This window comes from Alexandromys fortis, unplaced genomic scaffold, assembly GCF_014885135.2.
Source record: "Alexandromys fortis isolate MF-2015 unplaced genomic scaffold, M_Fortis_MF-2015_v1.1 scaffold_15, whole genome shotgun sequence".
Lineage (NCBI taxonomy): Eukaryota > Metazoa > Chordata > Mammalia > Rodentia > Cricetidae > Alexandromys > Alexandromys fortis.
In genome coordinates this window covers 9,632,648-9,652,865 of record NW_026067911.1, presented here as the reverse complement: position 1 = coordinate 9,652,865, position 20,218 = coordinate 9,632,648, and the positions used below count along the sequence as shown (strand labels likewise).

Here is a 20,218-nt window from a genome sequence, read left to right as displayed (position 1 = left end):
GCGGCCGGCTCCTCCTCCCCGCTTTCTCCTTAGCCCCGCCCCTCCCTTACACTCCGTGGGCCAAAGCGCGGAGAGCGTGAGAGCCGGGAAGGGTGGGGCGGGGTGGGCGGGGCATCGCCCGCGCGCGCCGCCAGCAAAAGCCGGAGCCGAGAGAACGAAGCCAGACAACGTTACCCCGCCAACAGCCAATAAGCAGCCGGCGCGGCCACGCCCCGTCCCCTCACGTGATTGGCTGCGCGCCGCCTGGTGGGCGGGCCCGGCCTCGGGCTTGGGGAGGGCAGGGGGCGGGAGGAGGAAGGCGCTGGCGGGCAGTGATGGCGGCGGGTGATGGGGACGTAAAGCTAGGCACCCTGGGGAGCAGCGGTGAGCACGGCGGTGACGGGAGTCCTGGCGACGCGGGAGCGACGGCGGCGGGGAGCAGTTGGGCCGCGACGCTGCTGGCCACGGGCGGGGAGATGCTGCTGAACGTGGCGCTGGTGGCGCTGGTGCTGCTGGGGGCCTACCGGCTGTGGGTGCTCTGGGGGCGGCGGGGTCTGGGCGCGGGGCCCGGGGCGGGCGAAGAGAGCCCGGCCGCCACGCTACCACGCATGAAGAAACGGGACTTCAGCCTGGAGCAGCTGCGCCAGTACGACGGGGCGCGCACGCCGCGCATCCTGCTCGCGGTCAATGGGAAAGTCTTCGACGTGACCAAAGGCAGCAAGTTCTACGGCCCCGGTGAGGAATCAGGGGTGTCGGGGGGCCCGGGACACCCTACCCCCACCGCGGCCACGCACCTGGACAGCCGCCCGGTGCCTGCCTCCAGCTGCGGGTGTCGGGGGCTCCAGGGGCGCCCCACAAACCTGTTCTCGGCGTCCCTTCCCTTCCCACCCCGTGTCCCCTCGCAGCCTTTGCTGGGGCTGAAATTCTCAAAATTCTTTGACTCTGTCACATTGGTCCTCAAACCTTTCTCCTGAGCTTTCCGATTTCTGGGCTTTGTGAGGGCAAAAGGGAAAAGTGGCGACCCAAAGTTTTCGGCCCTGTGTAAGTTACAGCTTTTTACTCTGAATTGTCTGACACTTAGCTATTCTTTCCTTCTCTGGACTGGTCTGCATAGAGCCAGGGTTAGGACACGTAGTTTCAAGTTCCAACCCTCCCGGTTCTGGAGCTCGGTATAGGAACCACCTCGAACTCATTTTCTTTTCTTTTTCTAAAAAGCCAGTTAGGGCTCCAAGATGCTTTCCAAGATTAACACTGTATGGGAGATGAGGACGAACCATAAAGTAGATCTTAATAAATAAGACTGGCAACGACATTGGCCCCGAGTGTCTGGGGTGGAGCTCATCTGCCTAGCAGGCGTGTCTCTGTCTTGTCTTCTCTCTCTCTCTCTCTCTCTCTCTCTCTCTCTCTCTCTCTCTCTCTCTCTGTAGTAAGATAAGTGTTCAAATACCCTCTGATAATGAATTATTGTATTATCCTTTAGCAGAACTGAGAGGGTGGCCTGGAAGAGTCAAAAACTTTTGACCGGCCCCCTGCCATGTGCTGGTTCTCCAAATTAGAGGGTTTTTTTTTTTTTTAAACAACTTGTGTTTTCAGAAAACTATGTGTAAGGTAGTTTCTGTAGAAGCCCTTTTACAGTGTAGTGGTAATCTGTTTCAGATTACACAAATAAGCGTCAGAATCGGGGAATCTGTTGGTAGTCCGTAAAATTGAGCAGCATTGTGTGTCCTGGTTATGCAGTGATTAATATTAGGCTTTAAAGAGGGGGCGGGAGTAGGGAGAGAGAGAGCAGCTACAATAAGAATAAAGCGAGAATCAAAAGTGACCCATCACTGGAAGGACTTCTTCCAGGTTTTAAACAAGTTTTCCTTTTAATTTTGTTAGTGCACGTGATTTATTGACACTGAATGTGCTTCTGATTTCAGCTTAGCTGGATGCTATTTTAGAAATGTTTGGGTTTGTTGATTGGATTAGAGGGAAGAAACTGGAGTGCTCGGTGTTGGCTCTGTTTATTTCTTAGCGTGTGTTTCATTACATATCTATGTATATGTATAGATATTCTGGATGTATAAACAAATACCACATGCCTCCTTCCATGCTTCCATCAACGTCAGTGGTTAATACTTTTTTTGTTTAAGAGCATGTTGAACAAGAGGTTAGGACAAAAGTATACTATTTACACAGACCAAGTAAAATAAACTTTTTAAAGTCAAGAATTTACACAGATTTTGTACCTAGTTACAGCCTTTCCCCCAGTTGCATTAAAAAGTGTGTTCAGTGGTTAAAGATTGTCTGGAGTATTTGTTAAAAGAACCATTATTAGTCCTCACACATTAGGAAAGAGACCATTTGGGCAGCCTCCAGGTGCAAATGTGTGGCAGAAGTTAGAAGCTAAGAGTAAGGGCTGTGTAGATTGGGGCTCTGGCTTGAGCACTGAAGGCATTCTTCAGATGCTAGTGAAGAACTGCCCTCGTGAGGTAGTACAGGCATTTAACCCTGCACCCTAGAGTCAGAGGCAGGCGACTCTGTAAGTTCCAGGCCAGTTGGGGTTGCATAGTGAGACCCTGTCCAAGACAAAAAGAATAGAGAACGTCTTTGTTCTGATGCACAATTATTTTATTACAGGTATCAGCATACAACCTAATAGGAATGTCTGGAAGATTCTATTATTGAGAATAGCTTAAATGTAGCCAGAGCATCTTGGGAGCTTTCAATCTGTTGGGTTTTTTTTTTGGGGGGAGGGGGGGAATAGACAAGAGTTTGAAGTATTTTCCAGGAGTCTGGATGCTGTTTTCATTTTATTCTTGAATAAGCAAGGTAATTTTGTAGAGTTATAGTTCAGCACACAGTTCTCCTTATCTAAGAATCTTAGTAATTGGAACAGCTCAGCCTAAAGTTGGAAAGCTTATTTTCTGTGCCCTAACTACTATCAGTTCACATTTTGCAGTGGTGCCTTTAGGATTAACGATTGTTCGTTGAGGTTTTTGCTCCGCAGTGCTGGACACATTGTCTTCTAGCTGTGTATCTTTAAAGTTACACTTGTTAAAAATAAGATGAAATGGCAATACTTCAGACCTAGTTCTCTGCCAGCTACTTACTAGAATGTGTTGACTTTGTTGTCAGTATTGTTTTTAGTAATAGGCAGAAAGTGTGGTCACGTAGCAAACTGCATTTCCTTGATTGGATCTACCATTTGTCATTCCTGCAGTCTTTGGTGAATTGCAGAGTATCTGCCTTAGTGATGAGTCTGAGGGTTAAGTAAGCTGAGCACTCTAGGAATGTTTGACCACGAGGTTTTTGTGCATTGGTATACAGCTTCAGGGATAAACTTAGAGAATCCTATTACTGGTTTTTCTTTAGACCTTTTTCTGGTTCCTTCCCATACAAGTTTTGAACTTCAAACATACTTTTCATTTTCATGGCTTTATGTTCTTGCAGCCCAGTATGTAGCCCAAGCCACAAATGGCTACTTAGAATTAATATTCTTTAAAATGAGTTATTTTGTAACAAGCAGGCATATTCCTCAGCCACATGGCTCGCACACTAAGCACTCTACTTCATAGAGTGCCACACTTCTGCTTCCCCAGGAGTTCCTAGTGCCCAGCAACGATTCTGGAAGCCAGTGAACAGAAGTTCATGCTCCATTTCCTGAGCATGTTTCATTTTTTTTTTAAATGGCTCACAAGGTATTTGTATTCTTGTTTTACATTTGTGAAAACTAGAACTCGGATATGTTGCCCCAAAGCACCTATGCACTAAGTAGCCACACTGAAATCAAACCCAAGTCCAGCTGCCTCCACAGCTCACACGCACCACGCACCCTTCTTGTTGGCACCTTATCCATGACGTCTGTGCTTACATCCAGGATAGGATTTGACTATGTTAATGGTATACTGTTAGATAATTAAATTGCAGCAGAGAAATTTGTGCAATTTATTTTTTTATTTTTAGTTTTTGGAATGGCAATAAAAAGCATATAATTGGGCTATTTGGTGTTTTATCTTACTCATTTGTCAATATATACCAAAGCTATAACAAGCTTACCTTTTAAATTCTACTGAAAAGGAACAGGCCACATAAGTAGCCCCTTGGAGCTACCTAATAGGAGGTTAAGGAAAGGAGCCCATGAACTAAACCCTTCCCCCTTTTAATCTTGCCTTCAATATGTTGTTTTTATTTAGCATTTTAGTTTAGAAAACTGTGGTTTAAGCAAGAGTTGCAACATAAAGGCCAAGCCCAGCCTGACCTACGCTGCATGGATCTCCCATGTTGTCACAATCCTGCTGTCATCACAGTTTCTTGCTTTGAAGCCAACTAGGTTTGCTATTTGGGCTAGTTACCACATGCATCGTGTTAGCTACCAGTAAGATAAAGGGGACCAGCTCACATTTCTGAAGTAGCTAAGTGTAGTGGTACACACTTGAAATGCCAACATTCTTGAGGCAGAGGCAGGAGGATGGCCTTTAGTTAGAGAGTAGCTAACCGGGATACATAGTTGAGCTCCAGGATGGCTGTACTGTGAGTTCCTGTCTTGAAAAGAGCAAAGTTCAGAAAAGTTTTATATTGTGCTTTATGTTTATTTATATCATTTCTATAGTATCGCTTACCTCATATGAATTCTGTATCGTTGCATTGTTTTTAATGTTTTAGGGAACTGTATTGTATTAAATACTACAGCAAATTAAAATAACAAAATTGAGACCAGAGAATGCCTATTAAGTTTAGAAGGAACAGAACTAGTTGCATGTACTTAGCTGGTCAGATGCTTTTCGAGGCCCTTATACCTCTAGCATACATCACTATATAACTCTTGGTACCCGTATCCTTTCTCAAGATCTTTACTATAAGACTTCATCTCCATTTTTAAATACTAAGAAGCAGCACCTTAGATTTCAGTACAGTAAGACTTTAAATAAGACAATTTCAGAATTGGAATTAGTCTTTGGCACAGACCAGTCCATATCTGTGGACTTGGCATCACTTGAGGACAGGCAATAAGTGTTAAACACATCTCAGCATGTAATTATACTCTGGTTTTTTTTTAATGCTATGAATGAAATTAGGGTTATGATCAAGGGGCTTATTTGGGTATTTAGAAGTACCTTATTTCTGTTAGATGGTTACAAAGTGTGGGGGTTGGTTACAAGTGTACAGTTGGTGAAGGGACCGACTGTACAGAGCTTGGGTGTGAGAGTGTTCTGAAATGGGCTATTAGCTTTGCTGTGCCATGGGGTGACACATGGAAGCCGGCTAATCACACCTTTGTCATCTCCATTGATCATTCAGGTTTGATATCAACCTGTGGTTACTTGTAGTTAACTCAAGTTTTACTACTCCAGCCCTTGAAATCAACTTGTACTATTTTGTTCTTAAAATGTATGTATGTATGTATGTTTAGTAATTAGGACAAGAGGTGGTAGAACACACATTTAATCCCAGCACTCAGAGGTAGAGGCAGGCAGACTGGCGGATCTCTGAGTTCAAGGCTAGCCTGGTCTACAGAGCAAGTTCCAGGACAGCCAGGGCTACATAGAAACCCTGTCTTAAAAAAACCAAATGTGTGTGTGTGTGTGTGTGTGTGTGTGTGTGTGTGTGTGTAGTTAGATTTTGAACTCTCATCAGCATTTTATGTTCTAGCTCAATCCCGTCCCATTTTTGTGAGTGCTGTTATGTTTTTGCTTCCACCATCGTACCTGGCCACACCTTTGTGACTAGCAATGCTCTGATACAGTTCAGTTGAGAAGAACTCTTCTGGGGGTCTTCACTCCCCTCTACTGGAGGTCTTCTCTGGTTTCCCTTCCCCTCTCTCTTCTCTGCTGGCATGGACGAATCTGTTCCACTCTCCTGGTGATTTTGTTCAGATACGGTTTAGATGTTGACTGGCTTTTGGAACAGCTGTGTAAATTAGGTTTTCTTCTTGTTGTGTCTCTTGAAGATACCTTACTGCCACTTGACAGGTTTTTCTCCCTGTTGATGCTAAGATGAAACTGGGCCTCAAGCATTTAGGCATTTAGGGCAGATACAGTACTTCTCACCCGTGTCCACAGCCCTGGAAGGTTTTTCTTTGTAGGAGATGTGGAAACGTCTGTGTGTGTATCTGTGTGTGTGCGCGCACGCATCACAATTATGTAAGTCCTAAGGAATCCAGCAAAAGGAGTCAGATCCCCCAGAGCTGCCCAGTGTGGTGCTAAGTGGAACTCAGGTCTTTACAATGTGGTTGCCTTTTTGAAAATTTACTATTTCCTCTGCCTCCCCGACTGTTGGGATAAAGGCATGGTGGTGCACACCTTTAATCCCAGCACCCAGAAATGCAGAGGCAGGTGGAACTCTGAGTTTCAGGCCAACCTGGACTACAAACTGAGTTCCAGGACAGCTAGAGCTGCTACACAGAGAAACCCTGTCTGGGGGCGAGGGTGGGGGACAGACTTACTATTTCTTACACCTCAATTTTTCTTGGAGTTCTGTCTTCAATTTACTAAAAGGCCTGTAGTTCTTTTCACTGGTAGGAAAACGGCCTGTGCTTATCTGTCCTTGTTCAGGAGTAATGATATGAGGTCAGCATACGAAATTGTATGCTGGATTCTTGTTAAGCCTTCACTTGAATAGTGTGTGCACTGCCTTCTGGTTGTTAAGGAGAAGTTTGCTTTGACAATGCTCTCCCCGATTCTGTTGTGGTAGACATGTTTTTCTCTATCTCCAGTCCTGTTCTGTTGTGTATATGTCTGCATACTGTGTGTGGAAGGCAAAGGTGAACAGCAGTGTCTTCTTTAGCCTCTGTCCACCTTAGTTTTCGAGACAAGGTCTCGCTGATTTTGTAGCTCACCAGTTTAGCTAGGCTGCCAGCAAGCTCTGGAGATCTGTTTGTGTCCTTGCCAGACTTAAGTTATAGGCACACACCTGGCCTTCTGTACGAGATCCACACTCGGGTCCTCACATTTGTGCAACAAGCAGTTCAGTGGCTAAGACTGATACATGCTGGATTCTGCTAAAAGTCCACGAAAGCTGTCATCTCTCCATTTTAGAGCATGTAAACCTGCCTTTAAGTTATTGCGCCCTCGTTCTCTCTTACATCCCCCTGGAAGAGAAGTAGATGTGTATGCATATTAACTTCCCACCTGTTCTTCATGACTGTCTTCTTTATGCTCTGTGTCTTAGTTCCTTTTGGTTTTTTTCGAGACAGGGTTTCTCTTGAAGCCTGTCCTGGAACTAGCTCTTATAGACCAGGCTGGCCTCGAACTCACAGAGATCTGCCCGCCTCTGCCTCCCCAGTGCTGGGGTTAGAGGCGTGCGCCACCACTGCCTGGCTAAGTTTCTGATAACCTAATCCCTCCTTTGCCCGCCTTGTTTGTTCTTGGGGCACGTGTGTGTCTGCTCGCTGGTGGCGCTTGTTTCATGGAGTTGCCGTTCTTGCTGCACCGTCTTTCCGTCAGCCGCTGCGTTCTTTGTTTCTCGTCCGTATTCTGGGGATTCATGCTGTCAGTTGTGGGTGTGCTTTGAAGTAGATCCCAAAATAAGGTCTTGTATGTAAGGTTTTTTCTTTTTATGATAAAATTTTCAAAGATAATACATGGACTGAAAACCCAAAGACTTGGGAAAAGGAAGAATCTTCCCGAGAGCCCCTTCTGCGGTGCCTCTCTGCGGTGGAAATGGATCAGGGTGGGTGTCGCAGGGCTCTGCTGTGTAGGTCAAAGCATCTGAACCAGAGTCCTATTTCCCCACACTTAATTATAGCATACTGTACATCCCTAGAGCAGTACCACAGTCCTGAGATCCTTTCGTGTATCACTCACATCACGTAGAAGCTATCTCATTAACCCTGTGGGTGAGCATGTGAGTTTTCCCCATCTCTTAGTGATGGTGCTGAGAGACAGCCTTGTACCCATGTTGTAGATATCGATAAAACTCTGCATCCTAAAAGCAGAACACCAAGGCTGACGGTGTGGCTGTGCTTGGTGTGGGGACTTCATTTGGAGTTGCCTGCCATCCAGAGAGCTTACCTGTGTGTACTTCATAAAGATGCCTACTTCTCATCCTTGCCAAAAACGTGATGCTTTAAACTGCTTGCTCTTTGTGAGTCTGAGGATGAAACAGCTTCCAGTCATTTCTCTTATTTTGAATGAGTATTGGGGGAAGGGGGAGAAGGGGAACAAGAGAGACAGGGAGAGAATACAGGTGTAGGTGTGCATGCATATGGAGGCCAGAGGCCAACCTTGAATGTCATTCCTCAGTTGCTATCTGCCTGTCTGCCTTCTTTCTTTTATCAGCAGGACCTGTCTCCACCTCCCTTATGCTGGGATTGCAAACATTCCACCACTCTTGCCTTTATAATTTTCAATGTCCATTCCAGGGATTGAACTTGGGCTTTTTTTTAGCAATTTTTTTTTTTTTTTAGAGAATGTGTGTGCAAGTGCACACAAGCAGCACACCATGGTGCACATGTAGAGCCCACAGAACAACTTGCTGGAGTGATTACTTTCTTCCATGCGGTGCCCGGTTTGTTGAATTCAGGCCATGAGGCTTGGCAACAAGTGAGTTCCTGCTGAGCCGTCTCGTTTGCAGGGCAAGCACTATCTCCTAGCCCAAAATTTCGCATCTTTAAAGAAAATCTGAGTCATTTTGTTTCCTTTTCTACATACGTTTGTTTTATAGTATTGGCCACATTTTTTCAAGTGATAGTCATCATTTCAGCCTTTGCTGCAAATCTTTTCCACTTAATGTATAGCTGGGGTTTGGTTTTTGGCTTGGTTTTATTTGTCTGTTTTTAATTTTTAAACTTATGTGTATGGTATTTGGCTGCATGGGTGCACTGTGTGTATGCTGGGTGCCTTGTGGAGGATAGAAGAGGGGATCAGATCTCCTGAAACTGGAGTTACAGACACTTGTGAGCTGCCGTGTGGGTGCTGGAAATAGAACCAATGCCCTCTGGATCAGTAGCCTCTTAACTGCTGAACCATCTCTCCAACCCTCATTGTTGTTTTGATATTTTATTGTATGTATGTATGATATGTGTTCGTGAATTACGGTGCTCAGTGTATGTATGGAGGTTTCTGGGTCAATTTTCAGGAATCCATTCTCCTCCTGTCATGGGATCTGGGTATTAGAATTCAGGTCATCAGTGAGCTTGGTGCATGTTTATGTCTGCTGTGTTCCTCATCAGTCCTGCATAGTATTCTTACCTTTGCGTGTGTGTGTGTGTGTGTGTGTGTGTGTGTGTGTGTGAGAGAGAGAGAGACAGAGACAGAGACAGAGACAGAGACAGAGACAGAGAGACTAGGGATTGGCCCCTCCCTCCCTTGACAAGCACGCTACCACTTAACTTCATCATCTATCCCTGTACAGTGTTTTAAACCACAAATTTGTGGTTTTATGTACTTAGATTTATCTTTTATGTCTAAGTTATATCTCATACTTACTCCTTCCTTTCCCTTCCTTTTGTCCTCATTTTACTTTGGGGTGTGTGTGTGTTTTAATCTGTATTCACCATGTAAGACATGCACAGGCTCTTTGTCTTTCTTATATTAACATGATGACTCTCCAGCTTGCCCTTTTTCTGTAGACAATGCATGTTTCTGTGTGCTCAAGCCTCTGGTTGGACATTGAGAGACAAGGTGGGGTTTTCAGTCACATGAAACATCTAATCTGGTCTCAGCTTCAGCCCGGTGAAATACTTGTTCTGTGTTGGGTTTGAAGCTTCAGTGTGTTACTTGGTGGGTGGCCCCTCCAGCATACAGTGTCTTCCCCCACCCCCACCCCCAAGACAGGGTTTCTCTTTCTAGCCCTGCAGTCCTGGAACTCGCTTTGTAAACCAGACTGGCCTAGAACTTACAGAGATCCACCTGCCTCTGCCTCCTAAGTGCTGGGATTAAAGACGTGCACCACCACCGCCCAGCCATGACTTGTCTTCTTGACAGAAACATTCTTCAGCTTTGCTGTACTGACTCTGAAAGTCCTGGAGCTTCCCAGATTAGAGTGGAAAGTATCTCTATACATTTACAGCAGCTTTATAGATATCAGTTTCAAGCCATGGAAATATTTCTCCTTTATCATCCTACGGTCAAATTATGTCATAGATTTTACTTACTTACCACATTTTCTGTTTATTATTTTATATTGTTGTTTCATATGAGCATGGCGTATGCATGTGGTTTGTCACACATTCTACACAGCTGTATCAAAAATAAGCAGTTTTGGGATTTAGTAACTAATAAGCTGATTGACTTTTGTTTCAGATTTTTTTTTCTTGTTTTGTTTGTCTCACTATGTAGCCTAGGCAGACCTCAAATTCACAATCTTCTTGCCTTTACTGCCAGAATGCTGAGATTATAAATGTGCTGTCTACACCCAGCCAAGTTTATTGATTCTGAACTTTAAAAAAAATCCTAATCACAGCCAGATATGGTGGTGCATGGTTTTTCCATTCTGGAGACAGGAGTTTGAGGCCACACAGTGCTGCATAATGAGGCCTTGTCTTTAAAAAAAAAAAAGAAGAAGAAGAAGGAGGAGGAGGAAGAGGAGGAGGAGGAGGAGGAGGAAGAGGAAGAGGAAGAGGAAGAAGAAGAAGAAGAAGAAGAAGAAGAAGAAGAAGAAGAAGAAGAAGAAGAAGAAGAAGAGAAAATAGTAAAAAATTTATCTAGTCACTTAACCTTCCTGTGAGCATACTCATATCACCTACAGTTGAACACACTCACCTTACATAAAGCCATTTGACACTGCAGTGTTTGGTTGTAATTTATTGAATTCTCCATCCCATGGCTGCTTGGGATCTGCACTGAGTGTTCTACCTGTTGCTAGTCCAGGGAACGGTCAAAATCCCAAGTATATTCGGCATCATAAAGGCAAAGGATGTTAGCTTAGCCAGTTACTTGGTTGGGGATCGTTGTAATGATGTCTAAAGAAGTCTTGACACTCAGTAAACAGCATTTGCTTTTTTGGTAAACTGTACCACAGAGGCTAACACTAGATCAGATTTGCTTTTCTTGAGTAGCTCTCATTCCTGTTTTGTTTTGTGAGCAGCCATGTGTACTTAGCAAAATACTATTGCTGATATCTTTATGTGTTGTGGAAGCTATCTCAAGGGGGAAGGAATAGCTGCTTGTGTTAGGAATGTAGGAAGGTATCTTTTTGTCCGCCATCAAAGCCTCCTTGAGGAGCTGCCCAATTCCAACACAATTCTTCAGTGGCCTTACAGTGTGGAGCAGAGAGCTTGTGAGACAAGGCCTCTGCAGCAGGAGATGTTTCCACAGAAGTCTGTCTGTAAAGGGGACACTTAACTTAGTTTAGGGAGGACAGGGATATATTACTCATTGTTTTCCTTTAACGAGTTGACAGAAGCCCAGTTTTATCTACAATTTACTTAGCAATGAAAAGATTAGCCAAATTGACCCTTCCTTAGGAAAGCTGACAGAAATGTACATGAGCCCACTGGTGTGTAGACTAACGTACTCAAAGACTAGGGGTTTTTGTGGTGATGAGGGCTGCAATGTCGTTGTGTTTGCTGTTTGTATAGGCACTGATCATCTTTCCCACCTTTGCACTGCTCAGATAGGCTTCCTGGTCACACTCCAGGCAAAAGGAGTGCAAGGTCAACTCTACAGAGAGTGAGCTCTGTGAGGCCAACCAGGTGTCTCTATCTGAAGGTAGCAAAAAGCGGAACGAGCTGAGGCAGCAGCAGTGAGTGGAAGAACACTTGCATGGAGTGCCCCTCTACCCTCAGTGTTCTCCGCACAAATGCTCAGAGCTTGTGGGGCCTCGGCTAGTGCCCTGCTTCAGCCAGTAACTCTGGGTGAGCCACTGAATTCTTCTGTGCTCTTATTTTTTAATCTGCCAAGTGGAGGAAAAAAGCAAAATCTATTCCTTCTTCATGAAATCCTGAAAGACCAAAGTGTGAAGTTACTGGGAAACTCTTTAAATTAGAGATTGTCATTTCCTCCTTAAGGTGGTTGCTCTCGTGTTGTTTTTATTACTCCTTCTTTGATTCATTTGCCACTGTTTTAAGCTGATGGGCTTTGGTCATCTTTGTTTCCAAGAACCAAAAGTCTTGCCTTCACTCGGTGCTTTGTCTGCTCACAGGTCTCCTTGAATGTCAGTTGAGCATAGCCAAGTTTGAAAGTCATAAATGTTGACCAACGGTAGTGTCTGTTTTCTTATAGAAGACACGTTTAAGGAAGCAAAACAATGTTTTATTATTGAGAGAATAATTAAATCATGGGTACATTCATTCAGTAAGAAAAAATTTATCCATTTAGTTATAATTTGTGATAATATCTCTAAGAGACATGGAGAAGGCTTAGTAATTAAAGAAGCTAGGCGCTGCACGCCTGCACCTGTGGCCAAGCCTAAACTAGCTGCTTGAAAACTCCTGAGAAAGCCGTTCTCGCTCCGTGTGATGGACCTTTCTAAGAATGAACTCCTACCCAGTCATGTTTCCAATGAAGTACAGTCAGCAATTCAAATTACTTCTCAAGTGAAGTGTTCTGTGTAGGTGATACTTCATTTCCTGTCTCAAAAGGCGCAAGTACTTTCTGATGCTTAGGAGTTTCCTAAATGCTTTCAGAGGAGAACAGGTGCTATCATCTTTCACCTAGAAACCAAGGCGGTTTTACTCTTGTTTTCTTAGTTGGGCAATAATTTAATTCTAATAAGTCCCTTTATTAATTAATAGTTTCCACAGACCTGGGAGGTGGCTTAGTGGATAAAAGCCCTTGCCTGGCCTGAGTTTGGGTCCCTGAGACCCAAGTCCTTGGACTATACTTACACTGTGGCATATCTTTTACACACAAACATGTATGCATATACACAGAATACGTTTTTGGGTTTTGTTTTGTGTTGGTTTTTGTTTTGTTTTTCCAAGAGTCAATCTTAAGCCAGTAACTGGCTGCTCCTGAGGGTGAAGCTTCTAGCTGTTTTAAAACTGTTTCCGTTTCCTCAGAATGACTCCTGCCATCTGTGAAGGAAGTTCAGAAACTCAAAAGAAATTGTCATTTGTAAAATCATATTGTGGAAATCTTATTTAAATATTTTTGAAACATTTTAAACAGAAAGATCTCTTTGGCCCTTTCTGCAGTATAAGATGCAAACAATTCAATCTTAAACGATTGGCTCTGGCAGTTAGGGACTTGGTAGATGTCTGTGAGACACTGGCTTCAGATCTTCCATGTCTCCATTAAATGCAAGGTCCAGTTATGCATGCCTGTAAGCCCATGTTGGAGAGGTGTAGAAGGGGGTTCCTGGAACTGTCTGACAGCCAGTAGAGCCAAATCAGTGAGCTCCGAGTTCAGTGAGATAGGCTGTCTCATGAAATAAGGCAGAGAGATTAAGCTAGACACCTGACATCGATGCACACATGAACACCAACATAGTTTTTAACTTCATTTTTTGTTTTGAGAATTTCATACAGGAACACGATGTGTTTGGTCCCACCCCATTGCCTCCCTTCCAACTCCTTTCCTATCCCACAACTTTTTGATCCCAATTTAGTGTGCTTTTTAAATACCCATTGCGTCCATGTAGCACTGTCAGTGAGGGCATGGTTGTGGGGCCACCTACGGGAGCATGAGGAACCTCATGGGCTGCATCCCACTGATCCCTCCTCTCCTAGAGAACAAGTTTCCGGGTATCTGACATGAATTTATTGTTAGTTAAAAAAAGCTTTACTTAGGTACAAGGGAAATTCCCAACAAATCTGATTGTCTCTCCAGTGTCTCCGTATTTCAGAATTAAGGCTGTGCACCGAATGCACATCATGGAGAGGACCCCGATGTTTAGACACACCCTAAGATGGCATTAGACTCTGAGCTGTCTCTTTCTTTTTCAGCGGGCCCATATGGGATCTTTGCTGGCAGGGACGCCTCCAGGGGGCTGGCGACATTCTGCCTGGATAAGGATGCACTTAGAGATGAGTACGATGACCTCTCAGATTTGAACGCAGTGCAAATGGAGAGTGTTCGAGAATGGGAAATGCAGTTTAAAGGTATCGTCGTTTGGAAAACTGAACATATGCTATTGTACATACTTTCTAGACACCTCCTAGTTTCACTTCCGTCATTATTAGGATGTATTTTAATTAATAAGACTGTTACGTGTGACAATTAGGTTGAAAGTCCACATTTGAAAATATATTTAGGACCAGGTGTGGCAGGTGCCTGTGAGCCCAACAGCCTCAAACTGTGATGCTTTCACTAGTCTTCTAAGACTTGTTATTAGGGAATAGTTCCGTTTTGCTAAATATAGACTTGTATTTAAAACAAGCTCAAGGGGTAGAGCGTAGCAATGTAGTGATTGCATGACCTTGTGCCGTGGGCTCCATCCCAGTGCCTTGAGAACTACCACAGCCAGGAACAACAGCAAATGAGTAAGTGATATCAACACTAATGATAATGTATTGCAACATGAGTTAATCTAATTAATTTAAGCTAATTTAATTTAAACTCTTAATGTTTAGTAAAGAAGGAATACTATATCATCACAGTAGCAGTTTTTACCTCCTGTGTGACGAGCTTGAGCCATCTGTCTCCTGCTGAGTCGTTGGAGCAGCTCATTGGGCTTCTTGGCACCTGTCTTGGTTCTTCTGTGTACAGAGCCCACTGCTCACCCTTTCCACGGCTAATTCACTTAGCGAAGGTTTTCCTTTCAGACAGAAAACAAACATGTGTTACCTGCATACAAGGTTCTAAATTAAACACTTGGCACATGAAGAGCTTGGTGTGGAAAGCATGAAGATGTGGTGGGGGCCTTGCAGGGCCTGCAGAGAGCCTCATCCCTACTACTTTGTCGTTGCATTTTTCTTTCCAGAATATTCCTTCGATCTGTTTACCCTCTGGTTCTCCACCTCATAGGCTCTGCGGCTACCACCACCCCATCTTCATTCAGCCCAAGAAAGTCTCCTTCTACACAGTTAATATTCCAAAATATTAGCCATGGAGTTTTGTAATCCACTGTTTGAATGACTAAGACATTTCCAGTTATCTATGTGCATACGTTTGTTTGTGTAGCGTAGATTGACCTCAGACTCAACAGGCCAAGTCCTGGGACTGTGTGTATGAACTACTATATCTGATTACAATACTTTAGCTGTGATATTTTAAGTTATTAAGTAAGAGTTAAAAGAATTGAATGCAGAAGCAGGCAGATCTCTGTGAGTTCGAGGCCAGCCTGGTCTACAGAGTGAGTTCCTGGACAGCCAAAGTTAGAGGAACCTGTCTCGAAACAAAAACAAAACAGCAAAAAGTTCAGAGCGCTGGACTGATAGAACTCGGTGGTAGAGCACTTGTATAAAGCCAGCAAAAACAAACAGCCACATTCCAAGGCTTCATGTTAGTAAAGCCATGCTGGACAGCTCCGAGATGGCCCGTGCACGATAAACTTAAAACTGCTGCTAAGACCCACTAACACCGAACTCCGCTTCAAAGAGCAGTCCTAAACCTTGTCAGTTCCTGTGACCTTCTGTTCAGGCCTTACATGCATATGAATGAAGCATTGGGGGAATTTAGCTGCTGTATGTCTTAAGAGGCAAGTGCCTTGTTGAAGTACAGTGAGTCATGAAACAAATTTAACCATTACTGACTTGCTTTTGGTGTATCTTTCAGAAAAATATGATTATGTAGGCAGACTCCTAAAGCCAGGGGAAGAACCGTCAGAGTACACAGACGAGGAGGACACCAAGGATCACAGTAAACAGGATTGAACTTTGTGAACAACCAAAGCCAGGGGCCTTCAGAACTACAGCTCTTACTCCTTTCAGAGGACGTCCAGTCTTGGGTGGCGCACCTGCTGTGAGAAACACTTGGCCCGAGTGTACCCGATAACGAGCTTCACTGTGGAGATCTGAATAGGAGCATTGTTTGTGCTGCCAGATGAATTTGTTGCCGTTGTTTGTGATGTCTGGTGGACTTCTTCACCCTGACAAGGAGACAGGGCCCTAACTGCAAGAAAGTCACCAGGTTATTTCACCCCTCCCCTCCTCTCTTTTCTCTTCCTTCCCTTTCCCTCTTCCTTTTTCCCCTTCCTCTCTCTGCCTTCCTGTCCCCCACCCCTTTTAAAACAACAAAAAAGTATCAAAGACAACCAGATAGGTATTTGCTACTCAAGTGTATAGATCTCTGAAAGCAGCAAGGGATCCTGTTTCACAGGCTGTTTTATTTGTGTTAAGGGAAGAGCCTTGGGCAGGGGAGTGGCGGTTGCACATTCATTTAAGAAGTTCAGGCTACTGAAACATTAAAAGTGATTTCCCGAACTTTTTTTTTTCCTGGACATTGTCAGGGAGGAGGGAAAAACTTCCTTCTAAGAAAGGTTTGGAAATTAGAGGGATTTCCAATGGATTGAAGTAAGCAGTTCCCTAGCTAAGATAATTTGAGACCAGTTTTATTTTCTTCCCTTCCTTCTGCTAGTTCAAATCAATATTAATTGTGCCTTATTTCACTTCCATAAACTTGAATTATTTTTAGGAAAAGCCCTCTGAACTGAGAAGTCACTACAGGCAGCAATGAGACTGAGGTTGCTGTCGTTCTGTGTGGGATGTGAGAGGAACACTCAGTGTTAACTGCCATGTGTATACACACATAGCTAGCATTGTGATGGCCAAATGCGTCCCCTGTGCTTTTTGTTTTTCTTCAGGAAAAAGTGAAAAATCAACAACTCTTCCCCAGCAGCTGCCTAAATTTAGGAGTCTGCCCCTCACATTGTCACTGGTGTGGGTGCGTGGGCCGTGGTGTGAATGTCCGTGTGGGTGAGTCTGGATGTGTGTGAGAGCACCTTGGAAGGGAATCTTTCTGCGATGCTGTAAATACGAGTACCGTTTTAATAAAGCATGTACAGTAAACCAAATGAGCTCGAGTCGGGAGCCAGTGTGTCATATACTAATAAGACTGCGTTTGATTCAGGATGAGGAAAACCTCTTGGAAATGATAATCGGGCACTGGTTAGCCACGCACTACATATACCACGTTCAGTGTAACTTTGAGGCAATGCCACCTTGGTGGAACACTCCCGCTGTGGGGTCGTTCAGGTAAGAGGTGATGTATTACAGTGCACACATTTGTACTTGGGCTTTGCTGTCGCTGGTTATGCCAGCAGCACTGACATAAAAACAGTATTACGGATAGCTACTAAATCCCTTCATTATGAGTTGGAAAAGTTTTACTTCAGAGCCTACTTAGGTCAGATTTTGGCGTCATGCTGGATTCTTGGTCAGGGACAAGTTGCTCCTACACAGAAAAGCCCAAAATGGGGGTCGTGAAAGACTTGTGCTTGCTGAGTGTGATGCATGCAGAGATCATCAAGATGACGTAAGCAGAAGGGTGCAGCATGCTACGTAGGCTCCTGTCAGTCCTGGAGCGTTCTCTAGAAAGTGTGGTTGTCACCAAATCCTGGCTGGAGAGCTCATGCGATGACTGAAGAGTTGATAAATTGTTTCTTTTTTATGTAAAATGTTTTCTAGAAACAAATTGTTAAAGTATATACCTTCTGATGTAATAAACTGCTATATCATCTGACCCACTGGACCTGAAGGTTGAAAATCTGCATCTGTGAGCAGGTCCCAGGTATTCATGCAGTAAAAACGATGCATTTTGGTTTTTAAAGGAAGTGGTTTTGTGTTTTGGACTTGAAAATAAACTGTGTTCTATAGATAATTTCTTACCTCCAGTCAAATGTCTCATTGTCAGTATGGTGCAGCAGTCTTGGAGGGGTCTGTGAACTGGCATGTTCCCAAATTGCCTACTTCTTAGGGGTCTAAAAAAATGTTCATTTTCTTTTCCTTCAGTGTTAGAATTCAGACCTAAGGCTTCACACATTGCTCAGCTGTTTAGCTACATCCCCAGCTCCAGAGTCCACTCTTCCTACCTGCTGAGCCTAAATCCATTTGTAATGATTCCAGCAGTCATCCTTAGGAGTGGGCATGCCTGAGAAACACCGCATTCATCTTCTGAGCTTGTGTCGTCCATATCCACCGTACAATAAAAAGCGCTTATAATTTGGTCTCATTCCCTCATGTTGTTTTAAATACTTTTATGTGTATGAGTGTTTTGTCTGCATGAATCTCTGCACCATATGCCTGCAGTGCCCCTCAGAGGTCAGAAGAGGGCGTCAGACCCCATGCTACTGGGGTTACATGGTTGTAAGTCATGTGGGTGCTGGAATTGAACTCCTGTGCTGTGGAAGGGCTCTTAGCCACTGAACTGTCTCCAGCCCTCTATACTTGGTTTTGTATTATTCACTTTCTTCTTTAGAGTTCTGAGTTAAAGCCAGTTTCTTGTCAATTTAAACCATGATTTTAGAAACCTAACGTTACCTAGATTTTTGTCTCTTGCCGCATCTCTGAATTAAGGATCCTTGGAGTAGAAGCTGCGAGGTGCCCTGCAGGGGATAAACCCGTTCTGATGAAGTTGCCCAGGCCTTGATTGGTGCCGCCTTCCTTAGAGCCGTAGATTTGGTCATTCAACGGTCATTCAACTCTTCCCACAGGCTTCAAGGCTCAAGTCAGAATGTTGAACTGGCACTTGAGAAATTTGTCCTAGAAAGCAGAGCTGCCTTGAAACCAGCCTCGTCTGTGCATCCTGCTTACCTCTGTCATGACGAAGTGTGGCAGCTTGCTAGGCATCTGTGCCAGTGAGGTGCTGACAGTGGGGCCTGGCAGCCCTCTACTTGGGAACATACACATTTCTCTGTTGAAAGCAGAGTCGAGTGCTGTTCTGCTGAGATAAGGTAATAGTTCTGATGCCTCTAAGGTGGAGTGTTCCGCCGGGGTTAGCTATTGACTGGGTAAATAATACTAATCAGACCATGACCTATTTGGCTCTGGGGAAAAGGTCAGTAATGATCAGCCACTGTTAGTCTTTATGCAGAAAACACCATCTCCAGCCAGTGTCAGGAAGGCCACCTCTTCACAGCTGAGATCCTGAGGAATGTGGGGCTAGACACAGCTCTCCATCTACTCTGCCCCCGTCCGAGGGACCACGGGTGGTGCTGTGAGCACAGGCTGGACCTGCAGAGCTATCATTCACACACAGGGCCCAGCCCACCCCTCAGAAGTTTGCAGTCCGCAGCCTGATGACTATCTGCATGTACCTTTATTGTGCTCTTATCCGTGCCCAAGTGAAAACAACTGCAGACTGCTCTGCATATTAGTGGGTCCAAATTTGGTTAAAAGAACGAAACTTAGAAGACAAATTCAAAATGTGCTTTTGCTGGTTATAGAAATATGAATTGACCAAGAGTTGTAATTCAGTTAACTGTAAAATCCTTTTCTTGCCAACATCCTCCATTGTGTTTGGAATTCTAGGGCACCCTCTAAATCCAAGACTGAAGTTTCCACTTTAATCCCAGCACTCGGGAGGCAGAGGCAGGCGGATCTCTGTGAGTTCGAGACCAGCCTGGTCTACAGAGCTAGTTCCAGGACAGGCTCCAAAGCCACAGAGAAACCCTGTCTCAAAAAACCAAAAAAAAAAAAAAAAAAAGACTGGAGACTCCCTAAACGTCTCTGCCTGATTTCCTGGGACTTCATATGTTGGTCGACAGGTCGCCCTACGCACCTGCTACTCAATGTTGGAGAACTGTGGCCCGCCCCCAGCTTGTCTTTTTACTCAATGTTGTTGTCTTTTTACTCAATGTTGGAGAACTGTGGCCCGCTCCCAGCTTGTCTTTTTACTCGGTCTCCTTTATAGCCACTGTTTCCTCCATGCCTGTTGGCGGTCTAACTAGATGTGACATGCTATGTCCCTTCATTGGCGCCTCGAGAATCAGAGCTTAGGCCCGCCATGCACCTCACCAACTTCATTAACCGCCACATGCAGCTACTTCCAACTTAATTCTGCTTTCAGAGCGTACCTCTAGGCACTACCTGCTCCATTTTTCAGTTCTTGGTCACACCCTCTCACGCCCTCCCTGGCTAACTGCCCTACTAGCTCCTTAGGGAAGAACCAGACTCGGTGCCTCCACACTAAGTACTAAGTGAACTTCATGGCAAGTACATGTGTAGCCTTGATGTTACTATATATTTATCTGTTCTGTCTGGTAATCCAGCGCCCAGATTGAGGCTGCAGTTTTAGGCCTAGAATTTTTTCCTCAGCCATTACTACACTGCTAGCTACATGAAATTAACTTTGAGAACTGAGAAAGTAAGCAATAAAAAAAAACCAGGTCACCAAGGAAGCACCGAGGGGTTTCAGAGGGTGCCTAGGAGACACAGCTCAGCATTTCTTAGCTCTGTTTATTGGGTTTGCAATTAAAACTAGTTGCTACAAGAAGA

The 20,218-nt window shown here is 44.5% G+C and overlaps 1 protein-coding gene across 1 annotated transcript; it reads left to right on the top strand.

Annotated features, from left to right (window-relative positions):
- The first annotated feature begins 280 nt into the window (after positions 1–280).
- On the top strand, positions 281–17,616 carry Pgrmc2 (progesterone receptor membrane component 2). The gene is made up of 3 exons (XM_050138369.1): positions 281–714; positions 13,790–13,945; positions 15,561–17,616. Exons 1-3 carry the CDS (start codon positions 315–317, stop codon positions 15,656–15,658), a joined length of 654 nt encoding a protein of 217 aa, XP_049994326.1. The 5' UTR covers positions 281–314; the 3' UTR covers positions 15,659–17,616.
- Positions 17,617–20,218: the final 2,602 nt, after the last annotated feature.